Source organism: Rattus norvegicus, chromosome 5, assembly GCF_021556685.1.
Source record: "Rattus norvegicus strain SHRSP/BbbUtx chromosome 5, alternate assembly SHRSP_T2T, whole genome shotgun sequence".
NCBI classification, from domain to species: Eukaryota; Metazoa; Chordata; class Mammalia; order Rodentia; family Muridae; genus Rattus; species Rattus norvegicus.
In genome coordinates this window covers 144,371,720-144,386,561 of record NC_141538.1, presented here as the reverse complement: position 1 = coordinate 144,386,561, position 14,842 = coordinate 144,371,720, and the positions used below count along the sequence as shown (strand labels likewise).

At 47.3% G+C, this 14,842-nt stretch overlaps 1 protein-coding gene across 2 annotated transcripts in view; it reads right to left on the bottom strand.

The window, feature by feature from the left end:
* The window catches only part of Oscp1 (organic solute carrier partner 1), a 30,433-nt gene continuing 15,591 nt past the window's right edge, over positions 1–14,842 (bottom strand). Inside the window, exons 4-11 of one of the 2 annotated variants that reach the window (XM_087549978.1) lie at positions 12,672–12,839; positions 12,127–12,207; positions 6,706–6,809; positions 5,945–6,073; positions 5,211–5,280; positions 2,173–2,312; positions 923–986; positions 1–315 (exon numbers count right to left, since the gene is read on the bottom strand). In XM_087549978.1, coding sequence (XP_087406104.1) covers positions 199–315; positions 923–986; positions 2,173–2,312; positions 5,211–5,280; positions 5,945–6,073; positions 6,706–6,809; positions 12,127–12,207; positions 12,672–12,839 — 873 coding nt within the window. In that variant the 3' untranslated portion in view covers positions 1–198. 2 annotated transcript variants of the gene reach the window in all.

The window sequence follows — 14,842 nt, the reverse complement described above, 5'->3', positions numbered from 1 at the left end:
TCTGGGTTAAGAGCAAGAATATATTTTGCTGAAAATACACAAACATGTGTGGCTTCAGAAATGGATGCTCTCTGAGAGATCTTCACAGTTTGTTCTGACTTAGAAAATGGACTAGAAGGTGCAGGCCATTTGTCTCTCCCAGTGGTCATAAGGCAGTCAGTCTCTTGAGGGAGGCCTAGGGTGTGCCCATCTGCTTGTTTATAACCTGTCCATCATGGCCAGCAAGTCATCTCCCTTGCTTGTGTTCCGCTCCGGCTGCTCTGTCATCTCAAACTCCTCCATGATCCGGGCCAACTCCTCACTCCGTTGCTGGTCCTGTGGGAAGTGTGGGGAGAGAAGGAAAGGATTTGTTTGCAGGGCTCCTATCTCATGCAGGAAGTACTTAAATTATCATGCTCCTAAGGTTTCTCAGTGTATCCCTGGCTATCCAGGAACTTGCTCTGTAGACCAGGCTGGCCTTGAACCGAGAGAGCTGTCTGCTTCTGCTTCCCAAGTGATAGAATTAAAGGCATCCATCACCACTGCCCAATTTTTTTTTCTTCTTTTTTCTTTTTTTTTTTGGAGCTGGGGACCGAACGAACTCAAGGCCTTGCGCTTGCTAGGCAAGTGCTCTACCACTGAGCTAAATCCCCAAACCCACCACTGCCCAATTTTAAAAAAGATTTATTTGTATTTTCTGTGTATGAGTGTTATGTCTTCATGTATGTATGTATGTGCATCGTAGTCATGTCTAGTGCCCACAGATCTGGAACTGGAGTTACAGATGATTGTGAGCCAACATATGGGTGCTGGGAATTAAGACTCTTGTCCTGCAAGAGCAGTCAGGGTTCTTAACCACTGAGCTATCTCCATGCTTGGAGAGCAAAGGTTTTACAAGATGCTGAGGAGGATAGGTCTGGGCCCCGTGAGTCCCCTCACATACCTGTGTGGCCTGTATGCTGATGACTTCATAGGATAACTCCTCGGGCCGAGACAGCGCTGCATGTCTAGATGAGGCGGGAAGAGAAGGCCTCAGGTTACACGGTTCGTGTTCCCTCTTCCTAGTATGGTGAACCACCTCATGAGAACATGGTAACCTGTTTTCTCTGCTTCTCCTTCTGCCACTTCCCCTCCCCCTTCCACCCCCTCCCATCCCTAGATTTCAGAAAGTCACGTGTGTTTGCTTCTTTGCCAACATTTTTCCTTTCTCTCAGCAAGTTCTGAGGCCCAGGTCACACGGCAGTCCCTCGAAGCCACAGTGCAAGTCGGCCTTCACTAAGACATTTGTGACCCAGCAGTTGAAATGACTTAAGGACAGCTCGGGGGTCCTGTACTCCATATCGGTGTGTGTTCGGCATGTGTGTAGGGGTCAGGGGTGACCTGTGAGTGTTGGTTCTCCCTCCATCCTGGGGCTGGAATGCAGGTCCTGAGCTTGGGGCCTTTGGCTGCTGAGCCACCCCGCCAGCTCAGTCTGGTCATCTCCTAACACTCATGCAGCTTCCTGTTTAGTAAAACTTCAGAGATTGTAGGGGTGTGACTTCAGGAAGTCCCATCTGCTTAATCCCGGGGGAGTCTTTAATCAGGCCTGCACGGGTTGCTGGGAATTCACTGGTGGCTTTTACATCTGTGCTTATGTGTGTGGGTCTGCAGTTGTCGTGTCTGTGTTCTTATCCCATGTAGGGTTTGTATGTGTATTTACTTGATCTAAGCCATGGGGACAAGAATGTATTCTATGTCTTTAAAGAACAGGTTTAGGGCTGGAGAGCTAGCTTGGTTTGTAGGGCACTAGATCCAGCACACACAAAAGCCCTGGATTTGGTCTCCTAGAAACCGAGTGTCGAGGCTCACACCTGTAATCCCAGGACCTCAGAAGCAGGGGTAGGAAGATCAGGACTTTGAGGCTATATAGTGAATCTGAGGCCGTCTGGGCTATGTGAGACCTTGTCAAAAAAAAAAAGAAAAGAAAAAAAAAAAGAAAAGAGGGCTGGAGAGATGGCTTAGTGGTTAAGAGCACCCGACTGCTCTTCCAGAGGTCATGAGTTCAATTCCCAGCAACCACATTGTGGCTCACAACCATCTGTAAAGAGATCCAGTGCCCTCTTCTGGTGTATCTGAAGACAGCTACAGTGTACTTATATATAATAAATGAATAAATCTTTAAGAAAAAAAAAGAAAAGCAGGTTTAAAACGTACTCCTCTTCCTCATCGGTGGTAAACAGATTCAGTCGGAATCCTGGTTCAGGGCCACTTGGCTTCTTGATCTCCATCCCTCCTATTAGCCTGGCCAAGAAATTCAGTTCTTCTTTGGCAAGAGGGTTTGGAGCAATGTTTTCCTGTAGAAACAACTGTGTGATTTGTAGCCATACAGGGAGATCACATTTTCCTGCCAAGACCCCAGAGACGCAGAAAGGAATTATACAACAAAGCAAAAATAAAAACAGTTTAAATTATTTCTGGGTACAGCTAATACACAGAAAGCAAGCTTAGCCCGAACAATCCAGCCAGCAACAGTGGGACTTTAGCAAAGGAGCAAACCACAGACTTTCAACTTTGAGTTAGTGGAATGCCCCAGGGACCACAATTCTCAGACTATCTTCCTCCTTGGAGGAGAGAAGGGCCCTGCTTCCTCTTCAGTCTGGTCCAGTTCCCTCTGCCAAGTGGCTCCTGTCAGGTCTGCTGCTCAAGGGGTACCATTCCGGAGGAACTCCCATACCACCCTCTGGTGGTGACATTCAGGAATGCAGTAGGCCATTCCTCTCGTTACCCTTTCTAGACTTTATCTTCCTACTTGGCTCTGGGCTCTATCTAATTCAGTACTGTCAGTTACCGAAAACACACTTTCTTATTTCTGTCTTGTTTGAGACAAAGCCCTTTAACCCCTGCATAAGGGAAGAATGGAGCTGGATTGTGGTGGCGTACGCCTTCAATCCCAGCACTTGGGAGGCAGAGCAGGCAGATCTCTGTGAGTTTGAGGCTATTGTGGTCTACAGAGAGAGTTCCAGGACAGCTAGGGTTACTCAGAGAAACTCTGTCTCGGAAAACCAACAAAACAAAACAAAACAACCCCCCAAATGGAGTTTAGACCTTCTTTAATCAGGCCCTCGTGCTGTCTAGTAAAGCCTCTGGTGTGCTAAGGTGGAGCTATTTGGAGACTAGCTGCCTCGTTCTGCTTGTGCTCACCCCACCACCATGGCTGGCACCCATTTCTTGCCACCTGAGTCTTGCCCATTCTGGAGCCCTATTTCCATGGCACCTCCTCTGAAAGCCACTGTGATCCCTTGCTCCCCTGCTCCCACCTCAGAGGACAGAGCACCTGGTCTTCTGGCATAGACTGTCAGTGTCCTTCCATCCTGCTGTTTGTTTCTACCTTTGTCCTTCCTGGGGAGGCAAACCCTCTTTGGGTTGGGACCACATGGACGCCAAGTTTCTGTCCTGGTACCTAGCCCTCGGGCACAGTTCCATAAACACTCAGTAACTGAACAGTCTCTGATTTGTCCAATGCCAGCGTGTGGCTGGCTGGTGAGAGTTTGTAGATACGGAACTCAGAGAGATAAAAACCTCATTTTCTAAAACCTAGAATTCTACCATCCAGAAGGGGTCCTGCCTACTTCTACCATCCCTCACGTTTTACAGATGAAGCAAATACAGGTCAGATTCTTTCTCTAGATAATCCCTTGAGGCCTTATAGACCTGTATACTTCTTCTCCCAGGGATCACACTAGTAAGCCAAATTAAAGAAAAAAGGTTATGTGATTGGTTGCAATATTTGTCCAACTTTATGTTCTACTTCAGAAAACTTTAAGTCACTTAAAATTCATATATATTTGGTGACAAAGTGAGTAGGGCAAGCTTATAGTCGTGTCCACTTAACACCAGGCACACAGTGTTTCAAGTCTCATTTTTGATGATTCTAGATTTGTTTTAATTTACCTTGTTTCAAGTTTCAGTGTCTTTCCAGAGCATAAATTCTCCATAAGTTAAGGCCTTGCATGTACTTTTCAACATAACATGTAGGTTTTATTATTACCGCTTTGGTAAGGGATTTTTCCTGACTCTGGAGGTACAAGTTCCAGGCTGTGTACTAATTAGGCACTCATCAACATCTAGGGCTAGTCTCCTGATGGGGACCACAGTGTAAGACAAATGTATTACTACCACATGTAGGCTATGCTTGCAATCGAGTAGTTGGTACAATATTATAGAACAGAGTCCAAAGAGTTTCAGACTTTTGTTCCCCTTTGGATCTAAATTTGTTTTCCAGAGTTTGGAATTGGCACGTGCCCCTTAGACTTCAGGATATGGAGACATATGTTTATTAATGAGCACTATGAAATTATAGTACTCATAAGGGTGATCAAATGAGGATCCCAGATACTGATGTTCCTAGCATCTCTGAGCCTTTATTCACATATGTTTCTGCAGAGTCATAAAAGACTCTGCAAATGCTTTGTACATTGTCTTTAGCCAAGAACCAATCCTAACCATACTCTCTTTGCTCTTTTTGTCCCCAAATGGCAAAAATCTTTCTAGTTACAAATAGAGTTGTTACAAATGTGTCATGATTAAGAGAACTTCGCAGAGTAAATGAACGCAAACCAACACGGTACAGTGCAGAATTACTGCACCAAAAGCACATAAAAGTTTGCTAGGGGCTTTGGGGATTTAGCTCAGTGGTAGAGCGCTTGCCTAGCAGGTGCAAGGCCCTGGGTTCAGTCCCCAGCTCTGAAAAAAAAAAAAAACAACCAAAAAACAAAAAAACCCAAAAACCTAAGTGTAATGGGCTTACAATGCCCAAAGACTGCTAGAATGACATTTGCCTAGGATAGGGACATTTTGTAGGGATGGATAAGATTCAGGAGTTTAGTGTAGTGGAGTTTCTCCTTCTGTAGACATCTGGTAGATGCTGGATAGAAAGGAATGCTTTCCTATCTGCTTCTATGCACATGTTGGACCCAGCGGCCACAGGCCTCATGGCTCTGGTACAAAGCTATTTGCCATGTCCCAGTGTTTGGTTCCTATTTAATTGTGGGGATGAACCAAACCCCAAATTACCAATTAGTGAGATCACTGGTAGGCTCCGAGCAAAGCTACAGTTAGAAACCTGCATCTATGTAAGGCTGAGGGGAAGGAGGAGAAAGTTAACTAGCTCTGAATGCCAAAGTCCTGTGCCCCTCATGCAGACTGCTGGGTGGGGAAGAAGCCCAGAGGAAAGGGGGAGAGCAGTCGCTCACCTGTGCCCTGGAGGCTGAGTTCTTTGATGTTGCAGACATATGGGTTTCCACAGGACGACTCGCACTGTACCTGGCACCAACAGAAAACAGTGCTGTTGCCCAGCCTTGGTCGCTGACTCCCTTCTAACTGGGGAGCACAATGGTTGGTATTCTGAGATATTAGATGGCATCCAGAAAGGTGCTGAGTTTAGAATACAACTAGTTGTGAAATGCTCACATTACCCCCCCTGAGAAAAGGCCCCAGAAGGAACAGTATGAGGACACAGATAGCGTTACAGGGAGGCTGTATGGCTCTGCATGGCAAAGGGACACTGGCTACTTCTCCTCCTCGGTTACTCAAGAGTATCTTTTGCCTATGGAGGTGTCACCAGGGATCCTTAGTGCTTGAATGTCATGGCTCGATGTGCATTATGTTGGGGGAAATGACTCCAATGATCAACGGGTTTCATTTTCTCCCCAGTCAGGCTCTCATGTACTCTAGGCTGGCCTCAAACTAACTACGAAGCCCAGGATGACCTTGATGACCTTTTCATTTTCCTGTCTCCATATCGCAAGTGCTGGGGGTGCAGGCTTGCACCCCAGGACACCTTAGGTGGTGCTGGGGATGGAACTCAGGGTGTCATGGATGCTAAGCGAGCATCCTTGGTATAGTCAGTGGGGATTTCTCAGAGAACTTTTTTTTAAATGATGTGACCTCTGTGTACTCAAATTCATTCAGTGGAGGTTTTACTCACATGTTAGTTCCCAGTTTCAAGACTCGGTCTCCATAAAGCTCAAAAGAACCTTCCTTGTGGGCAGCAACATAGTCCCCGCCGTGCCGGAATTCCATCCTCTTCACCTCGTCACCTTTGTCATTGAACACTCTGAAATGCACAGTATGACAGGATAGGGACTTCTCTAAGATGGGGCAGCCTCCAGGCCAACTTATCTTTTGCACACAGCAGGACAAAAGGGAATGTAATCCCTCCCCCCACCCCAGAGCTGGGGACTAAACCCAGGGCCTTCTACCACTGAGCCAAATCCCCAACCCGTAATCCTTCTTTTGAGAGAAAGGCGCTAGGTTGGAGGTGCAAGACCACAGGTCCCAGTGCCCCTGAAACCAACCAACCGAAAGATAAAGACAGGGCTGGAGAGATGGCTCAGCCGTTAAAGGCTAGGCTTGCAACCAGCAAGAGATAAAGATGATCTTGTCTGCCAGGCTGTGTGAACATGGCAGAGCTCACAGTGACCACTTAACTGATGAGGAAATGAACCTGGGAACTGGCTGACTTGCCCCAGCATCCTCCCTTCAAGAGGCAAAGCTGTGATTAGATTCTTGACCTCCATATAGCTGAGCTTTACCGAAGGAGGGACAAGCAAGCAGAGCCTGGGAGGCCTGGCAGTGCTGCAGTCTGTGGGGTGGGCACACGCTCTGCTCCTGGTACCCCGTGGGGTGGGCACATACTGTGTTCCTGGCACCGCAAACACTGCTAGCCAGTTATCACAAAGGACTTACCTAATGACTCCAGGAACTTCTATTCCCCAGGGAACAGGCCCCGACACTGGCAACACAAAGCGACCATTAGAATTCTGAACTTTGTCCTTTAGAAATGTGGACACCTAGAAAAAATATATATTTGATGTCATTTTTCTGGTATATTTTCATGGATACGAGTCTTCTGAGGACGAACCAGTAAGCAGTGGTTTGTGACACAGGTGCCAGGAACACAGCGTGTGCACACCCCACGGAGAGGGGGACATACCCAAGAGACTTGCAGGGTTAGAGTGCCTCATCCACATGACTTTATGTGTGTGTGTATACATGTGTATATGTATATATGCACGTGTATCTGTATATTCACTTACGTATACGTGTGTCTAAGTATATGTGCACACATGTATGTGGGTGCCTGTGGAGGCCAGAAGAAAGCACTGGGCCCCTGGAGCTGAGCCACTTCTCCAGCTCCATGCAATTGGGCCACTTTTGGACATCTCCAAGTGAACGGTGCGTCCCTATCTTAAACCTGAGGAAATTTTATAAAAACAGGAACTGGGAATGCAAGTTATCACTAGACTACAACTTAGCATGTGTAAGGCCCTGGCATCAAGGACGGTGAGCAGGAAGAGTCTGCACATAGTATGTGCTCAGTAAATGGTTGCTAATTCTCTTTGCTAGACTGCTTGGAGGACGAGGGCAACAGCTTAGTTTAGAGCATCTGCTGAACATGACTGAACTCTGAGCCCACGCGCTAGAGCTGGAAATTAAAAAGAGGGCCTATTTGGACACAGGACACAAGCACACGTGTAAAAGCACCATGTGGTGGTCTGAATGAGAATGCACCTACATTCATATGTTTGAATACTTGGTCTCCAGTTGGAGGAACTTTTTGGAAAGAATTAGGAGGTGTGGCCTTGTTAGAGGAGGTGTGGCCTTGTTTGTTAGAGGAGGTGTGGCCTTGTTTGTTAGAGGAGGTGTGGCCTTGTTAGAGGAGGTGTGGCCTTGTTAGAGGAGGTGTGGCTTTGTTAGTGGAGTTGTGTCCCTGGGGGAAGCTTTGAGGTTTTAAAAGACTTGTGTGGGGGGCTGGAGAGATGGCTCAGTGGTTAAGAGCACAGACTGCTCTTCCTGAGGTCCTGAGTTCAAATCCCAGCAACCACATGGTGGCTCACAACCATCTGTAATGAGATCTGATGCCCTCTACTGGTGTGTCTGAAGACAGCTACAGTGTACTCATATATAATAAATAAACAAAATTTAAAAAAAAGAAAGAAAGTGCTCACTGACTGAGCCAGTGCCATGACCACTATTTAAAAAAAAAAAAAAAAAAAGACTTGTGTGATTTCCTGTGGGCCTTGTGATCTTGCATCAAGATTTGAGCTCTCAGCTGTTCCTTTACTCTGCCATCACAGACCCTAGCCCCTTGAAACCAAAAGCCAAATTAAAGGCTTTTTTTTTTCTGAAGCTGAGGACCGAACAAGCTTGCCTAGCAAGCGCTCTACCACTGAGCTAAATCCCCAACCCCTAAAGGGTTTCTTTATAAGAGTTGCCTTGGTCGGGGTTGGGGATTTAGCTCAGTGGTAGAGCACTTGCCTAGGAAGCGCAAGGCCCTGGGTTCGGTCCCCAGCTCCGAAAAAAAGAACCAAAAAAAAAAAAAAGTTGCCTTGGTCAACAACAGCAATAGAAAAATCACTACAACACATTATAAAGCAAGACATTCCACATAGGGCTGGAGAGATGGCTCAGTGGTTAGGAGCACTGACTGTTCTTCCAGAGGTCCTGTGTTCAATTCCCAGCAACCACATGGTGGCTCACAACCATCTGCAATGAGATCTGATGCCCTCTTCTGGTGTCATGAAGACAGCTACAATGTACTAACATACATAAAATAAATAAATTAATTAATAAATAATTCTTTAGAAAAGAAAGACATTCCACATAGTGAACTTGAGGATAGAGGCTCACTGAAGAGAGCATTGACAGGTCAGGTATGTGGGGACTGGGATGATGTTTGAGCCAGAGGAAGCAGGCACTGTGCATGAAGCTTCAGAAGTGGAGATGTGCAGGCACAAGTCATGTTCTGAGGAGAAGTGGCAAACTGGCTTGGTCAGAGGTGGGTGAATGACCTTTTAAGGAACTCCTCACTTTCAGATCTTTTGCCTTTCCTAGCCCCATTCACCCTTTATAATTTCCAGTTTCAGTACCAGGCTAGCAATCTGAGCCACCGTCAGTCACCTTCCTTTATCTCCTTGGGTGCCCAGCCATGCCAGTGTAACGAGCTCTTTGTACCTGGCCTTCCTCTCCACCCCACCCTCTTCTCCTTACTGCTGACCACCATTGCCTGCTCTCCTTATCTGTTTTGACCCTACTCTCCATCCTAGTGATAAAGACACGCTCCTGGGCTCCTTAGCAACCACGTACTTTCCTTAAAATCCTTGGTTCCCCGGGCTGGGGATTTAGCTCAATGGTAGAGCGCTTACCTAGGAAGCGCAAGGCCCTGGGTTCGGTCCCCAACTCCGAAAAAAAAGAACCAAAAAAAAAAAAAAATCCTTGGTTCCCTGCTGCCTACCAGATCAAATCCAGCTGCAGGCCCATTTCTGACTCCTGCATTTCCTATATGCAAGTACCAAAACCTCCCCGCCAGCCCAGGCAGCCACTGAGCCAGTATCCTTTGCCCCCAACCCTTTTCTTCATGAGCCTGCTACAAATCTGCCTTGGGGTGGAGGGCAGAGAGAGAGAGAGAGAGAGAGAGAGAGAGAGAGAGAGAGAGAGAGAGAGAGAGACAGAGAGAGAGAGAGAGACAGAGAGAGAGAGACAGAGAGAGAGAGAGAGAGAGAGAGAGAGAGAGAGAGAGAGAGAGAGGGGCAGAGAGAGACAGACAGACAGACAGACAGACTCTCAGTAGGTAAATTGCTGCCAGCTGTGTAAGCATGAAGACTCAGCTTCTCCCAGAGCCCATGTAAAAGCAGATGTGGTTGGTTTCACTGTGAGAGGAAGGGTGCTCAGAGTCAGTTCCACCTGCGACTGCTGCCAGAGGTCCCTGTCCTCCCAAGGAGACACTCAAGACAAACAGATGCTGACCAATGGCCTAAATTTATCATGCAATGATAAATTTAAACCCAGAGGAAGACAGGCAGCTCCCTAGGGCTTGCTAGCTGGCCAGTTCAGTCTAATTGGCAAGCCCCAGGTCTCAGTGGGAATCCCTACTCAGAAAACAAGATGGACGTCTGGCTGTGGTGGAACATGCCTTTAATCCCAGTGTTTAGGAGGCTGGGGGTGGGGGATCTCTGTGAATTCCAGGCTTGAGTTTGATATGTAGCTCAAGAGAATTGTGGGGCGGGGATGGTTGTAACCAACTCCCCAGGAACCTAAACGGAACTGGTTTAAAGTCCAGATCCCCAGGAACAGGTCATGATGCCTCATGTGGTTCATGATAGAGAAAGCTTGGTACTAGACGATGTGCAGTTTTGTATTTGCTCTGGTTATTTAAAAAAGAAAGAGATCTCGGTGCAGGGCTGTGTTTTCTTGAGTTAGTTGGTTTTGCTAACAAATCTAAAAACTATCAAGACTATTTTGAAAACAGAGAATTTGTACAGGCAATCATAAATCACAGCTGAACAGAAACATTAGAGAGCAGACGTGGGAGCCAGCCCAGCTGTGCTGATCACTGGCAGAGGAATGGCAGGCGGTGACTCACCACCATTCCCTCAGCCCTCCCTCCCCCGGCTGGAGCTATAGCTAAGGGTGACCTTCAACTCCTGTCCCTCTGGCCTCTGCCTCCTGGGGGAGGGGTACGGTATGTGTATCTTAATGCTTCCTTGTATCTTGATGCTTCCTTGTCAGCCCATTTGGCAATTAAAGCCCAACATATTTAGTGGCATAATACAGTTCAGCGATTTTACTACAGAATTATGATTAGGCGTGCATTTTCATTACAATGAATTGTATCTCCTCAAAACTGAGAGATCAATATGGTTGCTAATATTACTATAATTCATAAGATATGCCTAAATGTATGCATGGTCCTGGTAACACCGCTGAGTGGAATTTTCAACATGTTCAAATTGATTTTTAATCTGCTACATAACTTGACCTCACTTGTACTTTCGTAATTTTATATTTCTAACCATAAACATTAGAGATCTTAGTCTAGATTCATATTGCTCTTGCTCCATCCATAGTAAATACAACGAAATTATTCATTAGCATTAAAGATAAAACTGGCATCAGAGTTGAAATCTATTTGTCATTCCTTCCCCTGGAAGGGAAATACACTCAGGCATGAACTGTACTCTAGTCCTCTTTTTGACTCGGTTCTCATGGCTGCGTAGCTATGAGGTCCGGAAGGGGATGGGGCCGTATCCCTCTGTCCTGTTTCTCCTCCACAATCCTGACTCCCAAGAGGTAGCACTGTGACCACATTCTTGCCAGTGTTCTACGCTTCTACAATGTAGAAGGAACATACACAATGGTTCCTCCTTCACTGGGTTCTTCCAGTGAACTCCAAATACACACTGTCATGTCCCCTTTGCAGGTGAAGATGCTCGGATTCAAGAGCACGGGCTCAGTGTGCAGCTGGTGCTGTCTAGCACTGGGGCGAGAGCCGGTGTTGCTGTAGACACCATCATTCCACCTCAGTTGACTCGGCTTTAGGAAGGGACAAAGCCCCATCTGGGAGAGTCGCCCAGACTCACACAAATTTAGAAGAGTAATTTTTTAAAGTTAGGGTAAAGAACTGTTTTGAGTAGGCATGGCACATGAGAGGGGGACATTTAGGGGACAACAGCCAGCAAGAACTGAATCCAAGGTAAGGGGATATAGCTCAGGGCCAGGGAACCTGTTTAGCATACACGGGGACTTGGTCAGGGTCCCAGAAACTGGAAAAAAAGTATGTAAACCCAAGGTAATGTGTCAGCAGCTTAGGGAGAAAAGAAGAACCACAGGCAGAGCAAACCCATACACTTTAGAAGCAACTGGACACACCAAGACTGGAAAATCACAGTGACACTGGTTCTGAGCCAAGGGAGTGGTGGGAAGGAAGTGTCCCCAACAGAAACCACAGCTGGGAAACTTGACTCTCAGGCAAAGCTTAGTGGCAGGCATGGAATTATGGGCCCAATGGGTCTGGTCATATGGATATCAGCAAGCAGGTGGGTGGGTGAAGGCCAGGGAAGGGGAGCATCTCATGGAGCAGGAGAGAAGCATGTGACAGTGTCGGATGCTGGAAATTAGTGACACTAGTACCCGATAACACAGTTCTTCTGTAGAAGCAAAGGGTGAGCCTACATTTCAAAGAAGCTCAATGGAGCTGGGGGGAAAATGGTTTAAAATCTATCATGTGACCTCTTATAGACAGATTCAAAACATGATGAACATCACCAGCTGGGCAAAATGCTGTTCCTGGTCTGCTCAGATGACAGCCACAGGGTGGGGAGCACTTACTCGGATATGCAGGTCTTGGAAGAAGATAAGCAGTGTCTGCCGGATCAGCTGGAACTCCCCGGCAGAGAGACTCCCGTAGATCTGCGAGGCAAGGTGGGGGAAGCATTGTACTTTCCACTGTGGGCTGCATTGTGGGGACAGGCAGGGTTGGGGAGCTCAGGGTGGGACTCAGATAAGGGGGGACCTTGGCAGCAGGAGTGTCAGTATCCTCCCTCTCAAGTAGAACAGACTCTGCCACACCACCTTCCCCAGGGGCCTGGAGCATGTTTGCCACAACGGAGCAGACATGCACCTCAACACTCTTTCAGACGTGGGGGAAGGAAGTTCTTTGTTGCTGTTTTCCCACTACAAAGGCTACAAGCAGAGGGCATAGGTGATAACTGCCATTGTAGTTACAAAATAGGCAGCAGCTGTGGGATTTTAGAATGTTCTAAGAGAGTGACAAGCTTTGACCCTGCCATTATAATCATAGAATTTGCTGGGTCTCACAGTTGACTAAGAACAAGGGCTGTGGCAGGGAGATGGCAGGCTGGTGGGGGACTTACTTCTGTCAGCTGCCGGAAGGTCTCGTCCACCTGATGGATGATGGTTGGTGAGTCTTGGATGAAACCCTTGATGGAGTCTAAATGGTTGAAAGTGACCAGCAGCACGTCCTTGGGGCGTGGGCACAGCAGCACTTGATATTTGAAAGCCATGGTCATCAGGTCATAGAGCTGTCAACCCGCACACAGAATAGATGGGATCATAAAAGCAGACCAGAAGCTGAGCAGAGCCATGGAGTGGCCATGGAGCTCAGGAGACCACATGGGTTGTCACCCAAGCCAGAGTACTTCTGAGGATGTGCGGGGTGATGCTAGTAACTAAGCTAAGAAACAGGGGTAGCCAGAGGGTCCCTGGGCAAACCATGTTTTCTGGTCATCCTGTCTCCCTGATGGGACACACATGAAATCATGTCAGCTGCTGTGAGGTCTTGACTAAGCACTGGACTTGGGAGGATCTGGAATCCTGATCCCTATTCCTCTGCCTGCCCACTTGTTAGTGAGCAGGACGACTCAGGGATGAGATAACTTTTCCAAAGGAAACAACAGGAGGTAAGGGTTCACTCAGGCTTCTAGTACTAGAACACATACGTGTTGGTTCTGTGTACTCACTATCTAGTGCTAGTCCTCATGACTTTTTTTTTAAATTTTTTTTTAATTTATTATATATAAGAACACTGTAGCTGTCTTCAGACACACCAGACGAGGGCATCGGATCCCATTACAGATGGTTGTGAACCACCATGAGGTTGCTGGGAATTGAACTCAGGACCTCTGGAAGAGCAGTCGGTGCTCTTAACCACTGAGCCATCTCTCCAGCCCCATGACTTTTTATTCTAAAATGATCATGTAGTGGAGCAAGTTGAAAAATAATTAGCACTACTCAAGTCTAGCTTGATAATCGTCTGTAGTCCTAGAACTTGAGGACTGGGAATTGGCTTGGTTGGTAGAACGTTCCTAGCACATAGGAAGCTCTGAGTTGGACTCCTAGCACGTGGCCAGGCATGGTTGTGCAGGTCACCATTTGGGAGGTGGAGGCAGCAGGATCAGAAGTTCAAGCTCATCCTTAGCTTCATAGTGAGTTGGAGACTGACCTGGATACATAAGACCCTATCTAAAAGAGCAATCTCATTAGCTTAGGTTCTCCCCAATGTCCTCGATTTTTATGTGTGTGTGCCCGTGGAGGCGAGAGACTAGCCTCCAGTGTCATCTAGGACTGCCATCTAGCTCTCTTGAGACAGGGTCTTTCATTGGCCTGGAGCTCACCAATTCAGCTAGGCTTGCTACCCAGCAAGCTCCAGACACCTTGCTGCCTTTGCCTCACCTCCTAATGCTAGGATTATGAGCACATGGTGTCATGCCTGCATTTGATTCTGAGGATTAAACACATGCTCTTGTGTCTGTGAGGCAAGCACTGTGACTGAGTCATCTCCCCAGCCCTGATGCCCCACTGTGCTGCAGGATCCCCTCCAGAACAATCGGTACGTTTGGCTGCAGGCTATGCTGGCTTCCTCTTGGTTGGGATGGTTTGGCCGACTCTCCTCATGGGTCACATCAACATTTGTTTTTACATTTAGCTTTATTTATGCGTGCACATGTGTATGCATGAGTGTGTGTGCGTGTGGTTAAAATGGAAGCTGGAGGAGGGTTTCTGATATCCAGGAGCTGGAGTGATGGCCATTGTGAGCCATCCCACATGGGTGCTGAAAACAGAGCTCTGGTCCTTTGAAAAAGCAATGAGTGCACTGAGCCACCGATGGTTCCAAATACTGGTGCTCTGGTTTGCATTTTGCAGCATGCTGATGATATCTATGTATCTGAGACTTTTCTTATGGTTACACTGGGGCTATGGGTTTTGGGGAGGAAGACCACAGGTGATGTGCTATTTTCTTTACAGCATGCAGGAAGCAATGTCAGCATCCCCTGGGACCTCCGGCCACCTGCTGAGAAGTATCTGCACATGTGCTAATGTCCTCTCACTCTGCACACTCTGGCAAGAGGGCATTTCCTTCTGTCGTCAGCTTCTCCTTCCTGGAGGGCAGGTGTCTACAGAAATGACTCATAATTCTTCTGAACAGATTTGTATGTCCTCTGCCGCTCAGTTATGTGGCATGATTCTTTTAAAAAGTCAAGAGTGCTCCAGGGGCTGCCCTGGTGGTTAGGAACACTTGGGGCTC